The sequence below is a fragment of the Bombus vancouverensis genome, chromosome 1, assembly GCF_051014615.1.
Source record: "Bombus vancouverensis nearcticus chromosome 1, iyBomVanc1_principal, whole genome shotgun sequence".
NCBI lineage: Eukaryota > Metazoa > Arthropoda > Insecta > Hymenoptera > Apidae > Bombus > Bombus vancouverensis.
The window spans coordinates 14,778,777-14,805,521 of record NC_134911.1 but is presented as its reverse complement, the minus strand read 5'-3'; the positions used below and the strand labels follow the sequence as shown (position 1 = coordinate 14,805,521).

Sequence of the window (26,745 nt, the reverse complement as noted above, 5' to 3'; positions counted from 1 at the left end):
GCGCCCGTCCATTAGAAGAGTTTTCGAAATCGCGGGATTTGCGGCAACAGAGTCGTCGGCAGCCAACTCCGGCTCCCCTCCCGGCACATGCAGGCTTTTAATGGGTTCAAATACATATTACCAGCGGGACAAATCGCGCCCGTTATTCCCAAGGTTGCGGATAAATCCGGCGAACCAGTTAGCAGAGCAAACGTAAATATCAGCGTTGAAACGGGTCGTTCTGCGACGCGACAATTTACGCTCTTCTGATGGGCAGAAATAGCCGATTCCGATTCGTTCCAGTTCATCGTGGGCTTTTAGTCATTGAGATTCCTCGATCAATGAGATCCAGTTCTCCAAGATGCTCTCAAATCCTTTACACGCACATCTAAACATTCTACGTTAAATCCTATTTTCCCTTTCCTTTGGTAATTAAAAAATAACCTACAAAAGGATATAATTTTAGTCGTTGGAACCTTTTTCTTGAAGTATGGCAAATCGATGACAGATAAAAAGAGTCGAGATAATAGTAAAACGTTGCAAGTGCTACGATTCAATGGATGAAGGTACTCTAAGCGTAATCGCAGTTCAATTTGATACATAAAGAAGTTATAGAGCCATTAAAGCGAGTACCTCGACTGGTACGAATCGCAAAGACGGCTGTCATCGCGGCAATAATATCCGAGTGTGCGAGTAGCTTCCAATTTTCTCAGAGACTGAGATACTGAGACGTTATGGCTCGATAAACTCGCCCATTTCCACGCAATATCGAGCTGTCGTTCTAGCTATCGCCTATGACACAGTTAGTATCTTCGGTTCGTAGTGCTTATACTCTTGTACAGTGCTATATTGGTACTACAACTTCTTTCGATCTACCTTTCTAAAGTTGTATGTTCTGCAATTCGATCTAAATAGCCGGCAGAAGTTTCTTCGATTCATCGATACGATATCCCTGACAAATAATTTCGAGAGTGGCGACACGCTTCGACGTTGCCCGTTTAAATATAAATAAACGCGCGTTTAACGATCAAATTGGCCAAAAGTGTTTCTCGAAGAGGCGAAACGATCGACAACGCGTCCGAAAGGCAGCCAATTTTATCTATCAGCATTGACGCTCGTGCACGAAAGTGTAACAGGAAATGTACAATGGAAATGCTTTTGGCAAGTTGCGAAAGATGTGCAGGGTGTTCATGCGATCTCGTAAGCTCCGAAATTCGACGATTATTTCGCAACGTTGCTCTAACATTGTGACATTGTGACATTTCCTGATCGACGACTGCCATTATCGACCGTTCGACGCGACTGATGTCCAATTGCCTGTTGTCTCCGATGGGATACAGTACCGCGACGAAAACTCGCAAATTAACGGCCAGAGTCAACAAGTTCCTTATAATTTCTAATCGATGATCCCGGATTATTGAACTTGTTCTTCGCTTTAATGAGAATTAAAGATATCCAAGAAAAACAATTCAAATCAACGTAACGTGTTCAACCGGTACAACGTGTAATCCGATATTTGCAGAACACAAAAATTAAAACGAGCTGTTCCATAAATCGAAAATAAACGTGGCATCATCCTCTTATGATAAATTAACTTACGGAAATAAGTCATTTATTTATTGAAATTCGAATATTAATTCCATATGTGTTTATCTAGTGAAATTGAAGAATTGACAATCGGTCGAATAAACGAACGCACAAAAGAGAGAAAAAAAGGAAAAATGAGAAGAAATAGGAAATTCGAAATCCAACGAATTTAGGAATCATGGACGATCGTGGTTCATTAATTCCCGGTGACAGGCACAAAGCTGTTTACCCGAACAAGCACGGTGGTGGCATTCGAGCGAACTGGAGCAACGCGACGATCGATTCTCCAAAATGGCGTGCGAAAAAGGAAGCGACGAGAATGGTATTTCGTTTGGGTACCATCCAGGTCATGCTCCGAGCCGGCGATGCAGATGAGGGTGGAGAGGCAGAGAAGAGGAAGAAGAAGACCAAGAAGATGACCAAGACGAAGACGAGGAAGAAGAGGTAGAAGACAGCGAGAAGCAGAGAGAAGCGGTTGACAGAAGGAACAGAATTAAAGAGGCTGGACTACTCTCGTGTTGGGCTCATTAAGGGCTACAACGGCAAAGAGGAGTCGCTTCCTAGACACGAAGCCAAGTCTGTGCCAGACGTCGTCATATCTTGACCGATCGTCGTTTTTCATTTGCTGTTCCCTTGTTCCAGCCGCGTTCTCTAATCTGTGTTATTAAGCGCGTGTTGTGTCATCCGATCTTACGTTCTCCGACTGAATTACTATAGTCCCTTGGTCTACGTCTACGTGAAACGCGGTATCGCGTAGCGAATCGAGTATTTTCTAACTGTATATCGATTCGCGAAATGTTATCGAACCCTATCGAGAATGTTACGCGTGGCGTCTACGAACCAATAGAACTGATAACTTTTTAATAAATCTAGAATTTATTATTTTAAAATTCGTCAGATCGAACAATTGTATCATACAGATGTCACTATTTTCAGAATGAAATCAATAAGATTCGCGTCCTCTAAATTACAGACAAAACTTGTAAATCTTTAATCTGCCAGAGAATTCTTAGGGAACTTTGATTTATGCGCCACACTAACTGCCTACAGTTCATTGTACAGCGGCAACATCTGCGCGCACACGATGGGCCGATGAATCAATGCCGGTTACAGCGATGCAGCAACGCGAACAGCCGGCCGCTGTATAATCCGCGCGATCTAATTTCGTGAACTATCCAACTCACTGACTCACTTGGCACGTCTCGGCCTGCATATTCTTTCGTCCGCGCTGTCGTTTTCACGGAAGATGCCTGATCTCGAGACACGAAGGAAGGTCAGACGATTCGGATCACTCGTCAAAACGATTAACACGTTTATTTCGCCACGAAGAAATCTCCGCTTCGAATTCCCTCTTTATTCGCGGAATTCTTCTTTCCGAGGAATGAATCAACGCTAGTTAGGTGGAGTTATAATCGGTAATGTTTATTCTTCGGTCGGGCGAGTTTAGAGTTTAGAATCTCGGACGCGATCGTCTGGCGCTAAACTAGTAGGTCACATATACATCTATCTTTCGCTATTCGAAATCTTTTATGCTGCACTTTTAAATCACTTTTACGACTGACAGTAAGACTCGTTCTATAGCACATTTCTACGTTCGTCTATTTCATCTGGTTTCAAGGTCAGACAGCCATAAAAACGCGAAGAAAAAGAGAACTGTTTAGCAAAATCTCTCGATCAAATACTTTTCAACAATCGAAGAATCCTCGTATTTCCAAGTTATCGCTGTCTCGTAGATTATTTCGTTTGATTTACGATTTCCTCGACTATGATACAAAACGAAGGAAAGGAAGAAAGAAAGAAAGAAAGAAGAAAAAGAGGAGAGAGAGAAGAAAAACAAGAATTTCAATGTCACGTTGATAAACTCGGTAGAACGTACCGATTCTCCGGAACTCGATTCGCTTTTATCTGTGGGAAGGACCAGGTGCAAGGTCTCCGACCAAGGAGGTGGCTGCAGGAAGAGAAGCAACGCTGGGTTCGGTTCAGTGGTATCGTAAATGAAACGGAGACTTCGGGGACGAGGTGGATATACACCGTTGGCAATCCGTTTATTTTTACAGCAATGCCAGGGTGAACGCTCCGCGGAATGTTTAGCTTCGGCACACATCTCGCGCCCGTATGCAGGCGTGCGCGCGCGAACACCCAACCAATCTGCTTGCTTCGCACGATTATCCACGATCACCTCAAACTTTATGATATGATGACAATCGAAAGTGCAAGGTCATTTGTATCAAACGAAATTAATATCGTTTATCATCGTAACGACTATAATCGTATAAGGTAGGATCCTTTACGATAGCAGATGGGTCTTTGTTCAAAGGGCGTTCAAAGGGTTGCTGTCTTTGTTCAAAGGACGTAAGTTTGTTCGTGAGATAATACAATTTGATTGATACTTTTTGGGAAATGGTATATATCGTCTTGTTACAAATTTCTTGTCACGCGAGTTTCGTTTTCAAGTAACTCGAGTTTGGCTCAGGGTTCCAAGTTCTCACGTTGATCGATACGTATTATCGTATATATACGTATCGATACGTATTAGCACGACCCTCTCGATCGAAGACTTACAGCTGCGAATAATCTAGCTGTTTAATCAAAAGACGTGCCTACGCTTCCTTTTATTATGGTTCCATTCATTCTGCTCGGAAACTCCAAACACCAAAAGAGCAGTAAATCCCAGCAGAAATCTACTGACCCAAATAATGCGTAGAGCAGAATTCCGATCAAATAAACGGTGCTCCCACTCGTATCGAGCATTTCTTAACTGATTACTACCCAGATCTGTACACCAACATCGTTGTTTCGCGTCCATCGATACGACAATCGTACAACTTGTGATTGGAAAATTTAACGAAGACCGAGAGAGCCAACGACGAGGCGCCCGAACGTGTACGAAGAAACTTTCCCGCTGCCATAAATTTCATCGACGGTGACAACGGCGATCCGATGGGCGGTAAGGAGAAGAAAGAGATGGGAGCGGAGGTGCGATGAAAGAACGGGAGAAAGAGAGACCTGGTCGCTTCACTATATTTACGCGTAAGCGAGGCTAACTCGGTTGAGGTTGTCGGTCCATTAGCGATGTTTTGCGCGAGTAAAGTGCGTGCGAGCACAGCTGTTACCACGTAAACCACGCGTATGGCTGCCAAGAGCAACAGGAGATCGGTCGCCTGTGGCCGCGACATACAGGGTGGGGGATGGTTACACAAAGAGGAAAGAAAGCAATTGAAAGAAAGGAGGCGAGAAACGGGAAGGGAAAAGATGGCGAGATTATCTTCGATCTCGTTCGATAAAGGCGGCCATCGTCGCGTCCGCCTCGCACTACCGCACCACCTGTCTCCATCGTCAACGACTCTCTTTTCCTCCAGCCTCTCTCGCTGCTCTGAGCCCTGTCTTCCGCCACGATAGCTTGATCGAAGAGGCGGATCAATTTATGGGCGGATTGTTTGAAAACGATCGCTGATCCGCTTCTGCGCCACTGAACGCGACGCGACGTCGATACACATTTACTTTATTTTTCGTTAGTTATTTTTCCGGCAATGCGTCTCTCTCGAATGAGCCGGAAGAAATTCTCCGAGAGTAGATAAATTGTAAACGAAGATCTAACTTCTCAGGCAAATTGCTAGCAGGAAGGTCTGACGTAACGGTTGTCCTTGATCTTGACTTGGTGTTCGTGAAAAATAATTCGGAGGAAGTTCGAAGAAATAATAGAATTTCAAGATATGTTTCTCAGAGTAAACGAGGGATGAAAGTAGCAAGTAGCGTCGCTCTTGTCAAATAACTTCGTGATTTCTGGAAACGGAAACATTCATCGTCGTATCTTCGTACTAGGTTCTCTTTCTACATCGCCATAAATAAGCCTAATCATGTGGTCAGGAATAGAAAGTTTCTTTTTCTGTCGTGCAGACTGATTCTTCTTTCCTCGACCGATCTTCTGTGATAAGAAACACCGACGTACCGTCTCCTCGTTGTTATGGAAACGGGCGAGCAAGAAGGAAAGACAGGAAAAAGAGAAAGAAGAAAAAGAAGATTCCGCGTTCCCGTGGAGTAATTGAGAGACTGACGAGATAAATCCTAGAAAAGGCCAGCAGCTTTACAATTTGTTTCAGCGCGTCTGGCGCATAGCGAAACTATTTTTAAAGGAAATCTATTAATACATTGTGCATTTTCTTATTGGACGACTATACTTCCGGAATATGATATTCGAATCCAAGAATATTCCGGTGTCTGTCGTCAAGGATTTACCTGTCGTAAAACAAAAGTAACGAGTTTCTAGTTTAAAATATCCGAGTCCAGTTTAATTCTCAACATTGTTTCCTTCAACGTTCAACGATAAAGAAATAAAACTAACATTTCATCTTTTTTACGTCCTTCCTCTATTTAAAACTTCCGTGAACATGGCAAAGATTTTATAATACTTACAGCATCTCTCGAAACCAGAGTCACACAATTCGTTCAAACATCGATTTCACTGAGTTTCTTATAGAATAAAGTTACAGAATTTCAAAAATATCCCAAATTCCAGAAAGACGATCAATATCCGTGGATGATCTCCTCAATGCCATCGTCCATGAATTTAGAGATCGTCTCTAACTCGTCGAACATAGTGTCACACCTTCAATGATAATAACTCGTGAAAGAATAAGAATGACGACAAACGAGCATAGAGGGATGGAGCCAAGCGAGAAAGAGAGAAAGACGGAAGGGGGAGGGGAAAACGTGGAAAAGGTAGAGTAGCGCGCGTGCGAGCTCGTACGTAATCGCTACGACGTAACTGTAACACGAGGTGCGCGTACGAGACGCGTGTCAGTGATGCGCCACACGAACAGACCGGCGTCCACAAACGCGAATATGTGTTCGAGCAAAAGGTGTGAGGGTGTCGCCGTTTGGAAAGTGGCCAGCGAATGAAAAGCAGCGAGAACACGAGCGACCGCTGCCCACGCATCGTACATACCGTCCCGATAAATAATCGAACTAGGCGTCCTTAGACCATCGGCCTGCCAAATTCGCTTCCAGACAATCCTGCGAAGGTCATGTCGCAGGTACGATCCTTGTCAAATTCGAGGAACTCGATAAAAGGTAGATTTGGGGTTGAAAATACTTGGAAGCAACAATCGACCCATTCGCGGTATGACAATTACAGAGAGAGAGAGAGAGAGAGAGAGAGAGAGATAAATTATCGAAGGTTGAGAGAATTTGGAGGAGTCTGGCTAAGAGACGATTTTCTTTTGGAGTTGGTACTAAGCGTCAACTTTGGGGAAAATTGTCTTTCTTTTCTTTTCTTTTCTTTTCTCTTCTTTCATTTCATTTTTTCTTTTTTTTTTTTTTAATAGAAGGCGAAATGTTATAAACCCGATCGGAAGCTTAAAATACAGAATCTACGTTTTCTTCCTTGCTATAACTTTTCTTATTATAACTTTATTGAAAGAACTCCGGAGAAGCGTACGCGCACCATGGATTGTTCTAACCGTTGGCATTTCGGAGACGTTGAAAGGTTGGAAGTCTATTGTCCAGAATGAATCTCATCGGACTGGTCAGGATTAAATTTAGATTTAGTTTTCCATCGACAGCTGTTGGACTCTGAATTTACGGACGTTATTCGTGAACCTACGACACGCGTTTAGTGCCACTCCATCCGACAAGTCGACAACGCTTTAATTGAACCCTTTCAGGAGCAAAAATACGCTTAATTCGGTTTCACATATGTTCTTGCATGATGGCTAATTCCGACGCGTAAAAAACATTTCACAAAGAATAAAGCAAATTTCACAGATCTAGATATACGTTTCGACCATGTTCGATATCTAAGAGTCTATTAAATTGTCGCAAAGTAAGTGCCATTCGCGCTGGAAAGTTGTCCCTATAAATCAAACACCAGCCAGGCCGGTTTTCCCTTTGGTTCTACTGAAAAATCAGCGCAACGAATCAGATCGTCTCGATCGTTCTAATCGCTAGACTCAAAGTATCCTCGTGGCAAGTTTTAATTAGCGTGAAGAGGCAAAGAGTGAGGGGTAAGACAAAAAGTTTGAAAGACATGATGTGCGCCTGAACAAGCTGGACATTTTTAGATGGAAATTTATAGACGTTCAACGCATTCCTGTGTCGCATGATCGAACATTTGTCCAGCTCGCCCACGCGATTTTATAACGATTCCGTGGCCTTGAGAAATATCACAAAAGCAACGAAAAGTAAGAGAAACCGAGAAAGAAGAAAATAAAGATCGAAATAATTCCGGGCTTACGTAACGGGTAATAAAAAGGCGCGGAAATAAAGACAGTGTACGGCCCAGAACATACGATATTTCACTGTCCCTCGGTAAACTTTCCTCCCTGAAGAACGAGCACGATCTCGTAAAGAAAGAGAAAAGAAAGAGAAAGAAGAAGACTCGGAATAGACGATCATTCTCGAGCATTCGACGCGATCCAAAGGTTCAAAACATCTGGCGATGACATTTTTCAATGGCTCTGGACGAAAGTAACTGCCGTTTACTGTGTTTTTCAATTTTCGTAATATAATGCCACGTTAAATCGAATCAAAGCAATGATCTAACAACGGTAGTTCGTTACGATTCCCAATTGCGTATTATTAAACGTTGATGCATCGACGTGGAATTCGCGTATCGTGCTTTTAATGCCCGTTGTTTCAACGGTCCTGCTCCGATCGATGGTAATATTGGTAATAAATGTCGATCGAGCGAATCGTAACTTTCAATATCCTGGAATCGTTTGTAAAATCGTTCGCAAGTCTTTCAGAAATATATAAGCCGACTAGACTAATCATCGTCAAAGTCCATACATAAAAAAAAAAAGAGAAAAAGGTGGAAGAAGACAAGATACGTGAAATCGAACTGAAAATGAACTAACCGATAAGAATAGAGTGAAACAGTTGACTAGATTTCTTTTCGTCGAAAAGGTTTCTTGGGATGGTCGATTAACTCGTGACAGGGCGTTTGCTCCTCCTGAAAGGTCACCGACCTATAACACCGGGGCCACCTTGCTGATTAATGAAGAAAGTAATTAAAAGGGGCGGACGTTCGTTAACGATGCGGCCCTCAAAAGATGAAGGCATGGATTCCTCGTAATCATCGACTCGTCCCTGTACCATACATCACCGTCTGGCTGTCGCTTTACAATCCGTCCCGTGTATTCTGGGTCTTTTCGAGTTAGACCCCATTATCGACTCCACTTCGCAGCCACTAGATATATATACGTGTAATTAGTCTTACGAAGGACTGTATAAAAATAAAAACGCTTTGACCAACTTAAACACTCGTAGCTCGCAAATATAGGCTCCCTCTTGGCATGATTATAGTGGTAAACGTATGATTTTTGGTATAATTACAGCGAGATATCGTCGATTTAAAAGAATGTTTTTCGTTAATGGTGCAATTTGTAAAGGAATAAACATAGTAGGCCTACGAAGAACAGAAGATAAAACGCAACTGTCACCGAGTACGTAACTCATAAGAATAACGAAAGAAAAAAGTAGAAGGTAGAATCTGTTTGAAATGACTGGACGATCGAAGCTTAGATGATGCTCGGGATCGCGGGAGAATGAAAAATCGTTTTTTGCAGAACGCTCGCCGAGACTATCTATCTGTTCTTCGTGCAATAAATTCCTACCCAGGACCTTGGCATTTGGAACGTAAAATTCGAATCTCATAACATCCCTTCGTTTCGCTATCGGTGTAGCAAAGCGCGAAACGAGAGCTTGCAAGCGTCCGTGAAAATGTGTTTACAAGATGTAGACCTAGCGCACATCGCACGGAAAAGAACGTAGAGCCGACATCGCGTATTTATAAATTTTGTTTAAGAATTCTGGATGCAGACGGTGCCGAGTCCGGTTAGCGGAAACGTAAGACGCGCGCGAGAGAGAGCGGGATCCTTTTTTTAATCGCGGCCATCTGGCCGAACGGCGCTTTGACGTTTCGAAAAACAAAAAGAGATACGGGGCAGCGAAACGACCGGCGAAGCGAAATCGCTGGGAAAAAATGTAGGCCAATACCCGAAGTGATCGTTACCATTCCCGGCCGCTTCGCTGTTTGCATAGACGATCGATCGAGAAAGAAATTCAAATAAACCGCCCCGCCACTAACATCTCTTGACACTCCGAGCCCGATTCCGCAAATATTTCCCCCGAAACTCCCATTTTCCTGCAAGAAAATACCACGACTTTGCTACATTCTGCTTTGAAAATATAAACAGCGAATCTACGCTTCTTGCGTCATCGTCTTTGATCAAATATGAAAGGAATTAAAAAGGAAAAACGAAGTGATCGTTGAGGAGGTTCGAGGAGGTGATTTTACTGGTAAAATACGAAATTGGAAGGGAACAGAAGGGATAAGAAGTGACACATGCGGAAAGAAGGCATGAATCCAGGTGGATAAGGGGCGCCTCTATTCGCAGATAAGAGGGTGAATAACCGAGGATAAAAATACTGGCGGTACGGAGCGCGAGAGACGAAAGAAGAGGAAAGGCAAAAGACGAGGGTGAAGCGGAGGGGAATGTAGTTGGACGTAGTTGCCATCCGATCGGAATGCGCTATGTGCGTTCGCCTTGGTCTGCCTCAAGCCTGGTCCAAGTGTCCGGCCACAGCCGCGGAATAAATGAACAGATAAAATGGTCTCTTCTGTGTCCCTAATTAACACAGATTTTTCGCCGGAAATACGACTTTTCGTCCGCTTTACGATCCCGCCATCTGGCTTTTCTCAACAGCCTAGGATAGAATCCGAGAAACAAGCAATTTAACGATACATTCGTGATGCTCTTTTTCGAACACTAACATCAGCTTTGGCGAGATACGTTTTATTCGATAGAGTACGTGTTGTTGGCGATAATAACAAATACAAAATTCTGACTGTTTATAATATAACGTAAGTATCTGTATGGTTTGTAATAATCGATATGATTGCATCATAAACAAACGTTGTTTCTTTAACGAAAGAAATTATCTTTGTAAATAAAAGAACGAAGGTATCATTCGTGTTACAACTCCCAAAGGTCCTAATATCCCGACCTTTCTAAGGTATATTCAAACATCCTCGGTGTCAAACAAATCTCTCTTTAAAGCCGTAATTCCTAAAAAGAAAAAAAAAACAAAAAACAAACAGAAGAAACCTTCATGCATAAACAGTGTCACTGCGTCGTTACCAAACCAACCCATCGTTAAAATATCAATAACAACATCGTTACAATAACACACGAGACAAACATCAACGAGCAATGCCAAACATCTTCATACAGCAGCTGACGAACAAACCTGGGTGAGGGATTAATAAAAGTTAGAGCGTAAGATTAAAAGAAGCTGACATTGGTATTAAAAAAAGACACTTTATTAATATGTGATTAGTCAGAAGGGTTGGACGTTCGAGTTAGAAACGGAGCAAGTGTTCCCCGTGCGCAGTGGAGAAAGCCGCACACCCGTCGAGGCCAAGTGGTGCCGTACCGTCACAGTGTTTACAGCGCTTCGCCCTCGGCTCAGGCATTCTGCGGTGACCTCGTGACCTCACCGATATTCCATCGTCGGTTCCTGCACTATACACACGCACGCAGCCACGCACGTGCACACCACAGGGAGCTGCACGCGTGCAAACGACGAGAGAGCAGGTCGAACGAGCTGCACGCGCTCCTCTCAAGCACGCCCCCCTTCTTCTTCGTCTTCTTCTTCCTCTTCTTCCTCTTCTTCTTCTTCTTCTTCTTCTTCGTCTTCTTCCTTTTCTTCTTCCTCTGCTTCTTCGTCGTTGTCTTCCTCTTGTTCACTCGAGCGGAGTAGAAGCCACCGTTTCGTCGACAGACGCATCGGCCTCTCTCCAAACTTTTGCTCGCGTCACTGGCCCGACATAACTTGTCCAGGCGGTTGTCAAGCCACGACAGCCGAAACGATCTTGACAAGCGCCCCCAGCGGATTACACGCACTGGCCGGTCCGATCATTCGCACGGCCCGGTATTACTGAAAATCCTGGATAACGTCGGTCATCCTCAAACACCGCTAATACCGCGGAATACATCAATGACATGTTTATCTCACCGCGTATGTGTCACCCGATTCGTCGATATATCACACCCTCCTCGTCTATATAGTCATCAGAATCACAGTTATTTGAAAGGGAAATTGGACGACCCACGGGGTTCTACCGTTCCAAAACTGATACCACACGGATCGCCTTTTTTTAAATGAAAATATAAATACGAAAATTGGTTCAGAGAGAGAGAGAGAAAGAGAGAGAAATGTTTCTTCTGAGATTCACTAATTTACACTTTCTGTCGAAAGTTTGCACGAAGCAAACGTTCTCGCTTAACGATCGTAATTTAATAATAGTAGTTTATTAACAGTTCTTAACCTATGAAGGTCCATTAAATAGAAGTATACTTTGTGGTCCACGATCTGTGAGCATTTGTGTACAACGTCGAGGAAAAGCTCACTCCTCGACGATTTCTTTACAACAGGGAATGCAACATCGTCTCGCTGCAGGAATGATACGTTCGGCTTCGTTTCCGCGAGACACAACCACACAAGATTCTAAGGTTCGATAATGAAAACCAACCACTCGACTCTCCACTTCGTCTGATGTACCGTTCTTTCTGTCCCCAACATGTCAATGAAACCGCAACGATCTCACCAACCCCAATTACACATCACTTCTAACTTACGTTCACTTTCCAACTCTCCAAGCCCCTCTTTTAACTTCCCTGACGAAATTTCAGGCGTTCTCAACTATCGCACCAGTTATGCAATATCCTCAATTCCTCGACCCGCTTCTCACTCACACCACGCGAGGTTTCTCGTCACTCTGCGCAACCTGCGTTTCCACCCACAACTCCGAGGCGCACTGTCCTCGAAACGTAAACAGAATTCACGTGATCGTGTTCGATAATACCAGCTCCTAGCGACGCTGTATCCTAGTTCGTTCTCGAAATTTCTTACAGGTTCGTCGACCAAGTTGCGACCAACTTTCACGCTCGAAGTTCGCAGTAGGACGTTCTTCGAGTATTTCTTCGAACGAGGTCGTAGGTCGTCGCGATCCGATCACGATATACCGTGTTGTGTTATCGCGTGAAAAACGTCGCGAAGCAGGACAACGCGACAGAATAGAGAAGATCGTCAACAGAGAAGGAACGTGGAAGGATCGTTCAGCGATCGTTCGAGGACGCTGCGGGTATGTTCACATCGCGATGTGGAGGGCGTCTAGGTCGCCGTAGCGCCTCGCAGCCATGTCACACACGCACTGACGGACGCTCGACGCCGGGACGCCGTCTTCGGCCGGACTCGGTCCACCCTCTCGGCAAGCGTCGGGACGCCTGGCTACGGGCCAATGTGAAAACGGGATAACTCGTTGGAACGCCACCGAGGGGCGTTCGCGTCACGCTCGCTAATTTTCTAGCTTTCGACTAGAGCTCCGTGCCTCCACGATCCCCTGCGCTGTTTTTCTTTTACGCTAAATTTCAGTTGAATTTCTTCGAATTTTTAAAAAGCTTTATTTCACTCTCAGCAATTCCGAGAATGCAGGGTCTAATATTTTGATATATATCGCTCATGTACATCGCTGCATTTTCATATTAAAATGTTACGGTCGAGGTAGAAAGCATTTCTACCTCGTTTTTCAAGGAAAATTCTCAAAATGTAATAATCCTCTGTACAAGATACTGTACAAGAAACATAAGCGTAGATAAAGCAGAAGAAGGGAATACTCGAAGATCGCGTTAATTGATCATTCGATCCAATTATCCGGCATAAATTAAGAAAGCAACGTTAAACGTCGTGTAGTTAAAAGAGAAAGGTCATTAGAAGTGACACAATTAGTGGAAGCGCGAGAGAATCGGTGTCGGTGAACGCATGGCGGAGCGCGGGAACGCTTCGTAAAGCCGCAGGAAACTGGCGTAACCATTGATTTACGAATGACAATAAATCCAGCCGCGTTATCCGTGCCAAAAAGCACCTCCAGCTGCGCGAAAGATTCCTCGGAAAGGCGGTTCGCGAAAATTAGACGAACAGTCGTTAAATGCCGGTCGTATAATAGCACAGCCACGAAGCGACGGTGACCGGTTACGGTTAAAACAAAATTCGATGATGGAGATCTTGGATAGAGAAACAGTTGGCGAACGTGTCTGAACCAAGAGGAACGTGTGACCAAAGTGGAAAAGGTGAGCAACGAGCAACGATAGCGATGCTGAGTGGGTGTTCGTCTCTGTTTATCTGTGCGCGTAATGACGTCACCGCTGGTATAAAGGGGACTCTAAAAGCGAACAGATGGCCTTTATAGTTGACCATAGACAGTGTCGGGGCTCGCATGTCCGCGGAATCGCGGAAAATAGACGTCATTGCTAGATGCTTCTGTCGTGGACTGACCGGTCAAGTATTCGAGCGCGCTATACCACAATGATGTATCGTTGACTGGTTACGATCTAAATGGAATTACGCAACTGCTCCGAAACGATCATTTTTGGAACAGCGTACGCGTGACGTGGTGAAAACGGTAACGTCACTGTCGAATAACAGGAATGATTTATGAACGTTGGCCAAAAGTTTGGACATACTTCTCGGGAAATATTGGAATTGTTTTGCCATGCGACTTGTAAACAACATCAGCAAAATTCTAGATCGGATCGGATCTATAGTCGAAAATAAATTTCGCGTGGATTAACAAGCGTAGGATCTCTTTCGACCGAAGAAACGAGAATTCGGAAGAGTAGTACGTAAAAACATAGGACCGCCCAATTTCCTAATTGATGAAAATAACGAAAGCAAAACGAAAAAACTGTACGCGTAATAACGGGAAATTTATAACGGTGCTCAAAGAAACTTCAAAGTTTTATAAAAAAAGAAAAGCGAAGAAAGAAAGAAAGAGATCAAACATCGCTGTTAAAGGTTTCGTATTTATACTCGTAGCATCGCGGCCGCGATCGCAAATTTCGCAGACAGCGAGCGTCAGCGAGAAAAGTCGCGGTTAAGTGCGATCGTTAAAAGGGAAGTGTATCTGCGGGCGGATTTTTTTTCAACGTCATTTCTTACGAGCGGCAGCCAGTTTAAATGAAAAGGGTGCCTCCTCGCGAGAATCGATGGGAGGCGTACCGCCTTAACCCGGACGAGTTTTATCGCGCGACCAACGAATAAACGAGCGAGCACAAGCGGCGTGTAACTCTGCATGAAGAGGAAGGAAAAAGGGGGACCGACGAGAAAGTAACGAAAGCACGTTTTATCGAGTCCTGGGTGGCTGCGTTGCACATGCAAGAACGTACCTTACAAGTTAATAAATTTCGAGGTTTTCCTCGTGACCGTACCGGGATGTGTGCCTCGTTGTCAGCAGCATCCGAAACAATCCGCTTGCCTTGCGGTTTCGTAATCACGAGGAGGTTTCTCCTGAAACACACGACGTCGATTTCGCGTTACGTTCGAAATATTTCTTCCCGTTGAAAACCAAACACCAACGCCCAGAATGTAGAGTTTAACCTTTCGCTAAAAGTATGAAACGTTCATCGCGCGATTAAAAGGATGAATATCGTTCCAATACATTTTATTTCACGTTACAGTCGTGTAATTGTACGCTTACTGTAACGGAAGGTTTATCTCGTCCATATTAACGAATAAGTAATAATAATAAGAATAATAATAATAGTAATAAAAAGTTGATTGAAATTTGAATTATTTTTAAAATTCTAATCGGTAACGTATCAATAAGCAACGCGTTAATATCATCGATGAAACGAAACGATTTCCACGTGATACGCGATCGTACGTCGCTTACGTACAATGGATAAAACGATCATGTCATGATTCGATCGAATCAAATCGCGTTCTCAATCCTGGCAAGGACAAAAGTCACGTCGAATCGGCTGCGTAAGGTAAGCAGCTTGAGAAGCATTGCCTAGTGGCAGCTACCGAACGACCTAGAACGGCCTTCGGCGACTGCAACTACGCAATGGCCGACCAACCGCGACGTAGAAGGCGTATACTACTTAAAACGATGCCAGTCCCCCTGCTATATTTTTTATTGGCCATCGTGGATACTGTGAGAAAACACCTGGACGGGGAAAGATTTACGAGCTTTGGCGACAACGCGAATATTACAAAGATTCATAGAAATTTCGAAGGTGAAGTTAGTTACGCTATCGAACAACGAGCACATCGAAAATTTCCAAATCCTTCTACCACTGAAAGCATAAAATTTATAGGACTTCTATTATTACTGGTTCGTGGGTGTTTAGAACGACCGACGTTCTAAACTCTGTCGAATTTCTAGAGATAAAAGATCTGTTTACGAATCCAAGGTGATCGAAATGTTTCGCTACGTGTCGCCACGCGGTGTATTGCTCAAACTCGAGCGGTACCATTCTTGGAGCGTCATCGCGTAAAAAAACACGATTCGCCGTGAAGAAAGAACAACGTCGTTACAACGGCATTGCGAGGAAGGACCGATGTAAATATGTAATAAATTTCTCTGAAAAGCTGTTTGGCTGAAAGAGCTCGACGGTTCGGGGCATAAATCGTTCCGGCGTGGTACAATGCGAACAGCGCCTCGATTAATGTTTAACAAGGGTGTCGGAGTGGATTTCGCGGTCGTATCGGAAGCGGGGACTCCTTTTCTCCCTGTCTCCGGATGCAAAACAGCGGGACGAGAGAGCCTTAACCTAATTAAGGAAGACAAGAGTAGCGTAAATCACGCGGCGAGGAGAAAGTGATGACGAGAGATAAAAGCGCGAGGAGAGCCACTCTGTTCTCTCTCCGCGGGGATTTATTTTTCGTCTCGTCGGTCACCTCGCCTCTTCTCTTTTTTCACGTCCGGACGATCCGTGGTAACGCGTGTCCCCGCGGTATGCGACAGAGAACCGCTTAAAACGAGCAAGGTCCAGTTTTCAGGTCGCGCGGAAGGGAATCCCAATTAAATTCCCTGAAATTCACGTTCCACCGAATATCTTGATCTCTCTTCTTCTTCCCGCCAAATTCGTTCACTTTTTCCAACTTCTCGCCTGTTTCTTCCTACGTGGCGTGCGAAAAATCATAACGATGTAAATCGCGTGCTTTCAACCCTTAAAAAGTATCGTGCATCTAGTAAAGCAAAGATACAAAACAAGGATATAAAGGAAAGATTCTTTACGGTAATAAACGTGAAATTCTGTTTCGCGATAAATGTCAGCGGGCTGACTTATGGTATTACGATTATTAGTTCCCCGTAATACGTTCTTCCGTGTTAACGTTATTTTATTTTCTAACGTCGAACTTCCATTGGAAGTTTGATTAATACACACGGCCAGTGTAAGTAGGTCATAGTAGCTCTCGTTAAGCCTACGTACCTTCGCCTCTGTTCGCTGCATAAATCTACGGGTAGAAATGCACGTGCACCTTAGGGCGGGTACGCACCTGGGCGTGCACGCAGCCGTCGTCGACGCAAATAGGCGTGCGTGATCTAGAATGGACAGTGAATTTGCAACTTCTCCGAGCTATCGTGCTCGTTTGTTGGATATGGTCCGGACCGTGTAATTTTTAGCGCGCATGCTATTACGATGGTTCGTGGAATTATTGTATCCGGACATGTTTGACAACGCGTAAATTCAGCTTATAATCGTTAGGATCGTTCCTGACTATACCTACTTGGAGAAAGAGAGGACAAGAGTCTAAGCTATACCTGCTTCGAGAGAGATTAAGCACAGGAGAAATAGTATATCGAATTCCAAGAGTCGCGTCTCGACATTCGTACGAACGAGACTGTAGCCTAATTGTTCGTCGATTATAATTTTAACACTTCGCTATCTATTTTATTATTTCTATTCAATTGGATTTCCTTCCTAATATATGTTATCAGACAACATGACAAACATGTTATCAGACAAAAGTTAAACTGTTTAGTCCAATCAACTACAATCTTAAGATATAATTTATAACTTTAAAATGTTTCGTCCTCATCCTCCTGTTTGTTCACCATCCAGCAAGAAAAAATGTTAAACCAAACAACTATAACCATTTTTCGTAGGGATTACGAATGGTCCACGAGCTACTCCTGGGAGGTACATCGGACATGAAGAAGTACGGTGAAATACACGCCCGTGCCGCGTGAGCGCACGCGCGTTCGACTGCACGCCCGCCTTTGCGCGCCGCGACGACCGAAATGTTTTTCTTGGGCGCGTGGACGAGGCTCGGAGTGCGTTGCAAGTCGGGCTATGAAAAAGAAACAGAAACGAGGGAGAGCCATAAGAAAGTAAGACAGCCCGGTGGATATTGCGCTGCTCGAGAGGGAAAGCGCTATGAGGGTAGGGCGAACGAAACTGTGGAAGCGGACGAAAATACAACGAAATCGGTCGCGGAGAGCGCAGGAAACGGTGAATCAAAGAGACAGCCGTTTCGGGGGATGTTTTTCTAACGACTTCATCTCATCCCTTCCGCGCTGCCATGCCGCGGTTATTCGAAAGAGAGCGGCTCTTACCTAATAAATTATCGCATTTGTAGCGTCGCCACTGGCGGCGAGATTCCGGCACGATCTTGACGCTGTCTCGTTAACAGTTTTTCCTCGTTTTTGCCATGACAGCGCTCGCACTCGCGAGAAAACGTCTCTCAGCTTTCGCCGTAAGATCGTACAGAGGCGAAGAAAGAGTCGAGATGATATCTGGATGATTGCTACGAGAGATTCTGCAAACTGCAGGCATCCGTTCCATGTTTAGCGAAAGTACTTGCAAGAACATCAAACGAGTATAGAATATCGAAAACGGAAAGAAAATTTCTAGTAACGTTAAAATTCCTATTGCGAACGATGCGTAGAGAGATGTCCAGAAATAAGTTGTAATATGGAGATTTTGAAAGTGCGAGAAAAGGGCGTGAGAAAGGAGCGTGTGAAAAAAAGCAACGCAGTATCGTAATGTCCTATTGACAACTAGAAAATAATTCCATTTGGCAAAGCGACGGGCATCTTCTAGGTAATTAGGAGGGACGTCAGTCAATCGGCGTGAAACGCTTATTCGTCCATTGATAACATCTCAATAGCTGTCGATCGGACGGCCATAAGCGTCAAACGTATCGAAGAAAATGAATATCACGCCTCGGGTAAGATGGCGCGCAGGCGTGCACGGTGAAACGTATCTAGAAATACAAACAAATCTGCTCCCTTTGTACGTACTTTCAGCCGTATTTACTGCTGATAAACTTCGATTTGACGTTGCATTATTTTCTTAAGGTTAAATACTATCAACTTGCGATTGAGAGATACAAAATTGAGAGATACATATAAAAAGAAACGTGGGTGGATTTTATGTTATTTACAGAGTGCTACGCACGAATTCATTAACTCGTGAAAACTTCTAATTCTTCGTTAATATCCACTAAAACTCGTAACACCCGATACAGTCTCCTCCCCGTCGTTTAACTCTAAGATTTAAACTTCTAAATCTCCTAAACTCTTCATAAAAGTCAGCGGTACGACGCGATAAATCAGCGTTTTTTAATTGAACAAGCTCACAGGCAATCACACGAGGAAATTCGAGGTTCGAAGTGGCTCTCAACGAGATGGCCGCTAATTGAATCGGCCCACTCTCGTCGGACGAGCATCACGATCGCGTAAATCAGTCAGAACGAAGGATTTAACGGGGGTTCTCTCGAGGACGTTGCGTCGATAACACGAGTTCCGCAACGGTTAGATCGGCGATTACACTCGAGGCTGGAAGGTGTTAACAGCCACCGCAGGATTTACTTGTAACGAGCGGGTCGGCCGGTACGTCGAAAATAAAGCGACACGGAGAAGTTACCCTGGTAATAATGCCGAGATTAATTTCTCGGAAGCAACCCTGTCAGGAAGGCCGGCGTACAATTACTACACGTCGATTTTAAACGTGATAAGCGAGGAAAGATAGCCTCGGTTCTGCGAGCATCATCCGACGCAGAACGCTTTATCAACTTTTTAATCCTCCGTAGACAAACTGAGTTATCGACGGTCGAAGTAAACTTTTACTCTTGAACTTCATCCAGAAGTATTTTTATTTCCGTGGTTTTTAACTTTTAGACGTTTAATTCATCGAATAATTATACAGTGAAATTGATTCTTTTACCAGAATTTTTCAATCTCTTCGAGAAAGAGTCGTACGTATACCATTCTCGATGCAAACAAAACGAAACGCTACAAAACAGCGAGAGCATGGACGATAAATAAAAATCTCCGTATTAATAGAACGCATCGTCTGGACGGGAGAGACAAGACAGAAATCCGGACAATTTGAAGCGAAACAAAAAGAGGCAGCGAAAGAACCGGGAACCGAATCGGTATGATCGAGACGACCACGGAATTAGTCTTCCCAGAATAAAATTCGCGCGGCGATCACGAGCAAAAGGACAACTGGCAAAGGGTTGGTTTCCGCGACCACCCGGTACAGCGGCAGCCGGTCGCGCGATACGCTCCAATTTTCCGCGGCGGATCGTTCGCGGGACACAGTGTCGCCGCGAATTTACGATCGTCGCCCGATTTAGAGGCACGCGGGCCACAAACTAATTACGGCAAAACGATCCGTCCGCGGGCGGCCAACTGCGCCCGCCAAGCGAATTAAAAATGAAACCGGTAATAATAAAAAAAGGGGGCCGTACGTGTGCAATGGAGCGGACGTAACTGTCTGGGGCGGAACTTTCGGCCCGCAGGCGATGCCAGTGGCAAGAAGGACGGATGAGTGGAATCTGTATACAGTGAAGATCCATTTATCCGAACGCGTGTTAGAGAAAAGAATAGTATCGATGATAAAAAGTCGCTATCCTCTGTAACTGTTCTCATTAATCCTGACGATAGTACTAGAGTGGAAATTCGTGTGACACGAAAGATCGAGGATCGAGTGACTATTTATTTTAGATTACTTGTAGCGCGTGTAAGATGTATTAAGAGCGCATTTTGATCGAGAAGAGAATTGAGAGTGAGACTCGGAGTTCAAAGAGCCAAAATAAAGTAAGTTATCGCTGTATTTTTCATTTTACATATCGAGTGAAAGGGGCGGAGAGGCAAATAATGTACGATATATAATTTGAGTTCGCATAAACGAAATTCTATTATATTATTAAGCGCAGTTATTAGTCAATACTTAACGAGTAAAATTTGGCTGCAATTCAACCTTGCTCCAAGACGAAAAAACGATCGACTGAAAAATGACAGTTTCGAATCGATGATATCTCGTGTTCGACATGCATGTGGTACAAAGTATCTCGTTCATTTTCAAACGGTACAAATATAACGATTTCCTTATTGCAACACCGACCACATCGTAACTTCGTTCCATTTTTCATTCCGACCTTCGAGGGGATGACGCATCGTGGGACGCGATGTCGCGCACGTTCAAGAAGCAAACATGCCGTTCAATGTTCGTTTCCAGCGTATTAACCGCTAATGTACTCGTACTTTGCGGTCCCGCTACAAATCCGAAAGATTCGTCGCTCAAATACCGCGACGCGCGACATTAAAAATTGGTCAATTAAGCGTCAGTGCGCGAACAAATGTCGAGCCATTACAAAAGTGCAAGCTCCTTGTATACCGGCGGGCAAAAGTCGCGCTGTTGACACACCGTGGTTAGTCATGAATCCTTCCTAAAATATGGCACCACTTTGTCCACCAGAGCAACCGTCTGTCTTTCGTAATAACCGTCTCTGCTTAAACGATGTAGCTGGCATCGAAAAGAAACTTGGTCGCGTGAAACTACGACCCGATAATTTATTCCACGATTATTATAGGTAATTATTTTTCACGATATCGCTTTTATCGTATTTCATTTGACGTTTAACGTGTTATACGATCCATTTAATTTCGTGGAACTTGGGTAAAAATAAATGTTTTAGGTCAGGCCGGTTCATGGTTCAAAAATTAAGTAAACATAGCGTTGTATCTAGTTTTAGCAAGAAAAACAAAAGGATGGTTTTATTTAAGAAGAAGGAACAATTAATTCAGCCTATCTGTCGTCGTTTAAAACTTTCAAAATATCTTTCATCTTTTAAGTATTCTATCGTAGATTTTTTCAGCCGAGGCTGCAATCAAAAGCTGGATGAAACGTCGAGTCCGCGTGCAACTCTCGTCGAAGCATCGAGAAATTAAGTAATCTTCGCGTGAACGCGCAGCATAATTCACGTAACCGGCCATCGATTCGTAAATAATCGGTTCCCTCGTAAAAGATAATCGCGAGTTGCGTCATTACAAATGGTCGAGCCAGCTTGTGCATTACCAGAAGCAACGTTTATGTCGCGATCGCGCGAATTTAAAAGCTATCGTGGCGAACCCGCTCGCAAATTAATCGACCGAGGCTGAACAGTGGTGGCAAGGGGAGCAAAGAGCGAGGAGGAGAGCGGCGATCGAAGAAGAAGATCGCGTGGACCGATCCACGAAAGAGGTGCCGTGCAGAGAAAGAGACGAACGAACGATCTGCCTACCAGTGGATGAGGATGTTTCATTGAGAGTCGACGAATCCCAGAAGATGAAGAAGACGAAGAGGGCGTGAGTGTGTGTTTGCGTGAGATTTGAGAGTGAGACAGAGGAAGAACCAGGAGCGGGTGGATGCATTCAGGTTATTTCTGGATCGACCCAGATATCCGCCGCCGTGTTTTCTTGGACCGTGCTTTAAACTGTTTCGGATAATTAACGAATTGAATCGCATTCGCGCGTGTCGGCTACCGCATTGTCCTCGATCTCCAACACAAAAACTTCTTTCACTTCAAATTTACTGGCGGCCACGGGCTATCTACCTGCATCGACTTCTACACCGATACGATAGAAACAACATGGATGAAAGAACGCGCTCTATCTCGCCGCTGCTCCTATGACAGAATTAATGCCAAGTTGCGAACTTTTCGCCTAGCGACATCGAACAATTTCCCGAACTGACCGAGCGATATTTTCCTTGAGCGCGTCATTGAAACTCGAGATGTAGACACGTTACAATGTCGCAAAGTCGGATGGCTTTCTCCTGTCGCGGACCAATTAACCTAAAATCGAGTAAGGACGTGCACAAACAAATTACACGCGAATGCGTAATAAATTTCAATTATACGGAATTTAAGAAACAATAAGCGAGAAACTGCGAGATAACGCGAGACTGGGTAACAGTGGCGATAAATATTCGGCGAACGTAGCTTCCGGGCGACGCCAGTAGCAGGATCCAGCGGGTTCCATTCCTTTCTCCACGCTTATCTGGCGAAATTTTTCAACGAGTGTGCCGCGGGTCGAGACGGCCGACGTATCGAAAGCAACGAGGCGTTCGACTCGCTGTAAGCCACTTGGGGTGGTACTTAAAGTCGCGGCAGGGGCGATAAATTCGTCGCTTGTAAACGACACGTACGATGCGCGCGACCGTGCTCCCGGGATCCAGCTGTTTTTAATATCTGACTGGGGAATCTAGCGGCGCTAAGTGCGTCGAGTTAGCGCACCGTACGACCCGGCTGCCGCGCAAATGCGAAACGACAGCGAGTTCGACGAACCCGCCGAGAATGCTGCGATCGAAAACCGAAATAATAACGATGTCGCGTCGTGAAACCGTCGTTTGATAACGTCCACGGAGACCCGAAATTATCGCTGAGACGGCCGCGCAAAGTGTTGGTTAACGGTGTAACGATGCGAGACCAGCTAAGATATTTGTTTAAAAATTGGCGTATACGTATCTGGATATGGAGAAGTCGAATCTGTTAAACAGAGAAGACGAATTAACTCGTGGTTCGTTTGCCAATCTTACATAGCCATCGCCTGTTCTTCGCGTGTTGTTTCATTTTTATCGAAGATAAAATTATATCGTATTTACGTTTGCCAGGACTAAAACGAAGCTAACAAATTGATTTATCTTTATCGATCTGGGCTGTATATTTGAGCATATTATGCATAAATGATTCAGTTTGTCAAGATTAATTTTGGCAAATGCATTTGCATGTAATTGCGATAACGAAAAATCTGAAACCTGTCAAGCTGATAGCAGGTTTAGCTTTAATGTTTAACTGGATTAATCTTCGCGCATATAAACGCGCTAATATCGCAACGTACGGTGATCCTTCTTCGATGTATAATGCGTAATATTTGCATCCAAAATATTGCGACACACTGGACAGCTCAATGTGCTGATAACCAGAATATTAATACCGAAGGACAGAATAATTTCGAAATGTCCTGAGAAACGTCAGATACGGTACAGTGACGAAAACGCAGGATCATTAAAATGTATCATGCAAATGCAACGTTTTAACACATTCCCGAAGGAACGAGTCTCCCGTGCTCGCCACCGCCGCTTATTTTCGTCTTTAATTGGTATCGCGCTGTGCAGTTCGTTTAACGCCTGTTGGCCAGTTGATCGATGTATCGTAAACGTTTATTTATAGCGGCCTGTCGCCGGTTATGACACCGAACGTTCGCAACTAGTTTCCAATCGATGATCGGGCTTCTCGAGCGAGCGCGTTTCAGGAATTATGCGGTCGGGAATAGAGCTAGGCTACAAACACGTTGACACGCGCGTTATTCAAAATATCAGACTATGTCATGCGTAATACATTTGTTTACGAATAACGAATACAGTGTATTATTATGCAATCCACGTTTTTACGCGAATTACGACCGTAAGAGATAAATTTCTACGTCTTTTATAGCCGGTAGTTTCTCCCGTGCAGTTTATACAATGGATACAAAAAGTAGCCAGCGTGTACAAAGAAATAAGAATCGCATTCGCAAAAGAAAGTTGAAAATTCTATTTAATTTATTTGAGGCGTTGTACAAAGGTGTTGGTCGAATCCTACGAACTCTGTCCGTAATCCTTTCACCGCGATATTACCGATACGCGTTATAGGTGGTCCATTGTGTCTTCGTCCCGAATCAAACTATTTTCGAGTGAAACATCAAAGAAAACAATCGAGTCACGATAATTTAACGAACATCCTCGATCGAGGACGTACCTCCCACAGCGTTCTACCTATTTTAAGACAGGCTCCGCGTTACAAATTACGGCTGACATGCTGTAATTTCTCGGCATGATCAATGTCCAAAGCAACAATGTGCCGCACGGACAAGCCTCGTCGAACCAAAACCGAAGGACGGTATCGTCTCGAGTTTTTACCGCGGTAACAAAGTGAACAACATAATCAAGGTGAAGAGCCCGAAAAAATTGTGCGCCGTCTACACGCCGACGAGCGGCTCGAAGGCTCGTTACGATAAGCCGTGCGGGCAGTCCGCGAGGATGTCGAGCAACTTTCGGGCCACGATCGTAAAACACTTTCTTTCCGCGCGAACGGCGAATATTGGCATAATGCTCGCGAGCCGGTTGCGCAACCAGCCTTCGAAAAAAGAAAAAAGGTCACGTGCAGAGGATCGCACGCGTATTCGTGGCGTATAGACGCGGCAAGGTGAGCCGCGTGCGCGAATTCTCGCGCTCACGAGCGCAACTTGGTCGTCGTCTCGGCGTGTTAGTGCTGGTGACGAGCGTACGCGAAACAAGCGTGGGTGGCAGCTGAGTCAGCCGCTTCAGAAATACACGTTCACCTTCCCCGCGTGCACAACAAACGCGAACGTCACCGATGCGTCTCCAATTCGCACCGCGTTTTTTCGCGGTTCACGACCGTGTCGTCATCGATTTTCGCGACGGCGATCTCGCTCGAGAATAAACGATCCTCTCCGCTGGTCGTCGGTTGAGAAACCGACAGCCACGAAACAAAGGGAGGAGAGATCGCGGACGAAATACGAGTTACGGCAGGGCGAAACCAAAGATTTGGAAAAGCTCGTACCATCGTAAATTTAGGCATCCCGTTGTGCAACGTTTATAACCCGGTTGCAAATAACCGAGCGAAATACTAGCGGCTGTTAACTACGGATCGTATTTAATATTTTTACGGCAGCGCGATAATGCGAGACAGCTTAGAGGCCGCTACCGCTGGTGACGAATTACGTAACGCGCGTGAACGTAATCCTGGCATAGTAGATCATGCGCATCTGATCTTTTCGCATCGTCCATTCGGTAACAAATTATAAGGACGGTAAATGGGACCCGTTCTCGGTTGAAACGTGTTACCGAAATTGCAAGTTCTTCGAACAATTTGCGTAAAAAGGAGTATCGATGTAGATAACGAAAACGTAAAAATAATTTCTCCTTCGTCTTCTTCTTATCTTTACGTTTGGCGATTGGTAAAAAATATACTGTTTGCAATTTGCGAGCGCATGTATGGAAAATCCGAGTGTCTGAAAGTCGGAGACACCTAATAAATAATAAGTATATTATGCCGTGTAATTAAACACGGGACACAACATTAACATGGTTGCACGGACTATCGATAACATCGAAGTCTGTCGACGTAAAAAAGTTTGCAATACCAGTAGCAATTATGTTCAAATTAATCGATGCAAAAAGCTGCGAGCTATCGAATGCTCGACTCTCCCGGTTCATCCTGTATGCCCAACTTGTACTCCACATCCCCGTCACGAACGACTCGCGATACCGGTACTCGAGAGAACGCCACGGTTATTTATAATCCTTATTCGACTCCGAAACACAGGGAAATCGTGACGATGTTACCCATTAACCGGAGCTCCTCGATCCGCGTGTATCATTTAAATAATTTACGCGATAGCGCAGCAGCGGCTCGCGAAAGTTGCACGGCTACCGGCCGCGCGCCAACCTAATCGATGGCTAAACCCCATGAAACGCTATATTTCCACCAGGGCCGCAATTTCTTCGCGGCGATTTATCGTCGGTACCGCGTGTCTCATCGAGAGCAGATTGCGCGAGATAATTCGCGCGAGCGTGCGATGAGTCACCGTTAAGTGGCAACCTGCGACGTTCAATTACCGGTAAGGTCGCGCCGTTCAACCCCGTTACTCCCCATCAACCTGGGACGCGCATTAATTCACAAACGTTGTCGTTCCTAATCTCTCTCAGCCATTGTACCGCGTCTCTTTCTCGCGCGTGCGCTAATGCTGAGAAAACGGAAACAAATTCTTCGCGTCGATTCGAGACACGGGGGCTCGAGCACAATAGTCCACGCAGGGACACCTTATTACGGTGCACGCGACAATTCCGCCGCTAAATTAGCACCTCGGTGCGGTTGGCTAATCTACGGTGTGGCGCACGGTGAATCATAGCTCAAAATACGAGGGATAATCGGTCTTTGAATTAATAACAAGCGGTATTATGTCCTCTATACGACTCCGCCTTCGATGTGGTCACGCCACATCCCTTGTATTTCTAAGTAGAATATTCAAGTAGTTGTAAATATACAATAGGAAAC

General features: G+C 44.6%; 1 protein-coding gene across 3 annotated transcripts in view; it reads right to left on the bottom strand.

The window, feature by feature from the left end:
- Positions 1 to 26,745, bottom strand: part of LOC117153237 (uncharacterized) — a 247,646-nt gene that overhangs the window by 205,050 nt on the left and 15,851 nt on the right. Inside the window, exon 1 of one of the 3 annotated variants that reach the window (XM_033327079.2) lies at positions 11,002 to 12,790. The exons of the other annotated variants lie outside the window; for them this stretch is intronic. Within the exon in view, the coding sequence (XP_033182970.1) occupies positions 11,002 to 11,041 (40 nt within the window). The 5' untranslated portion in view covers positions 11,042 to 12,790. Of the gene's footprint in view, positions 1 to 11,001; positions 12,791 to 26,745 lie in introns of those variants that run through there. 3 annotated transcript variants of the gene reach the window in all.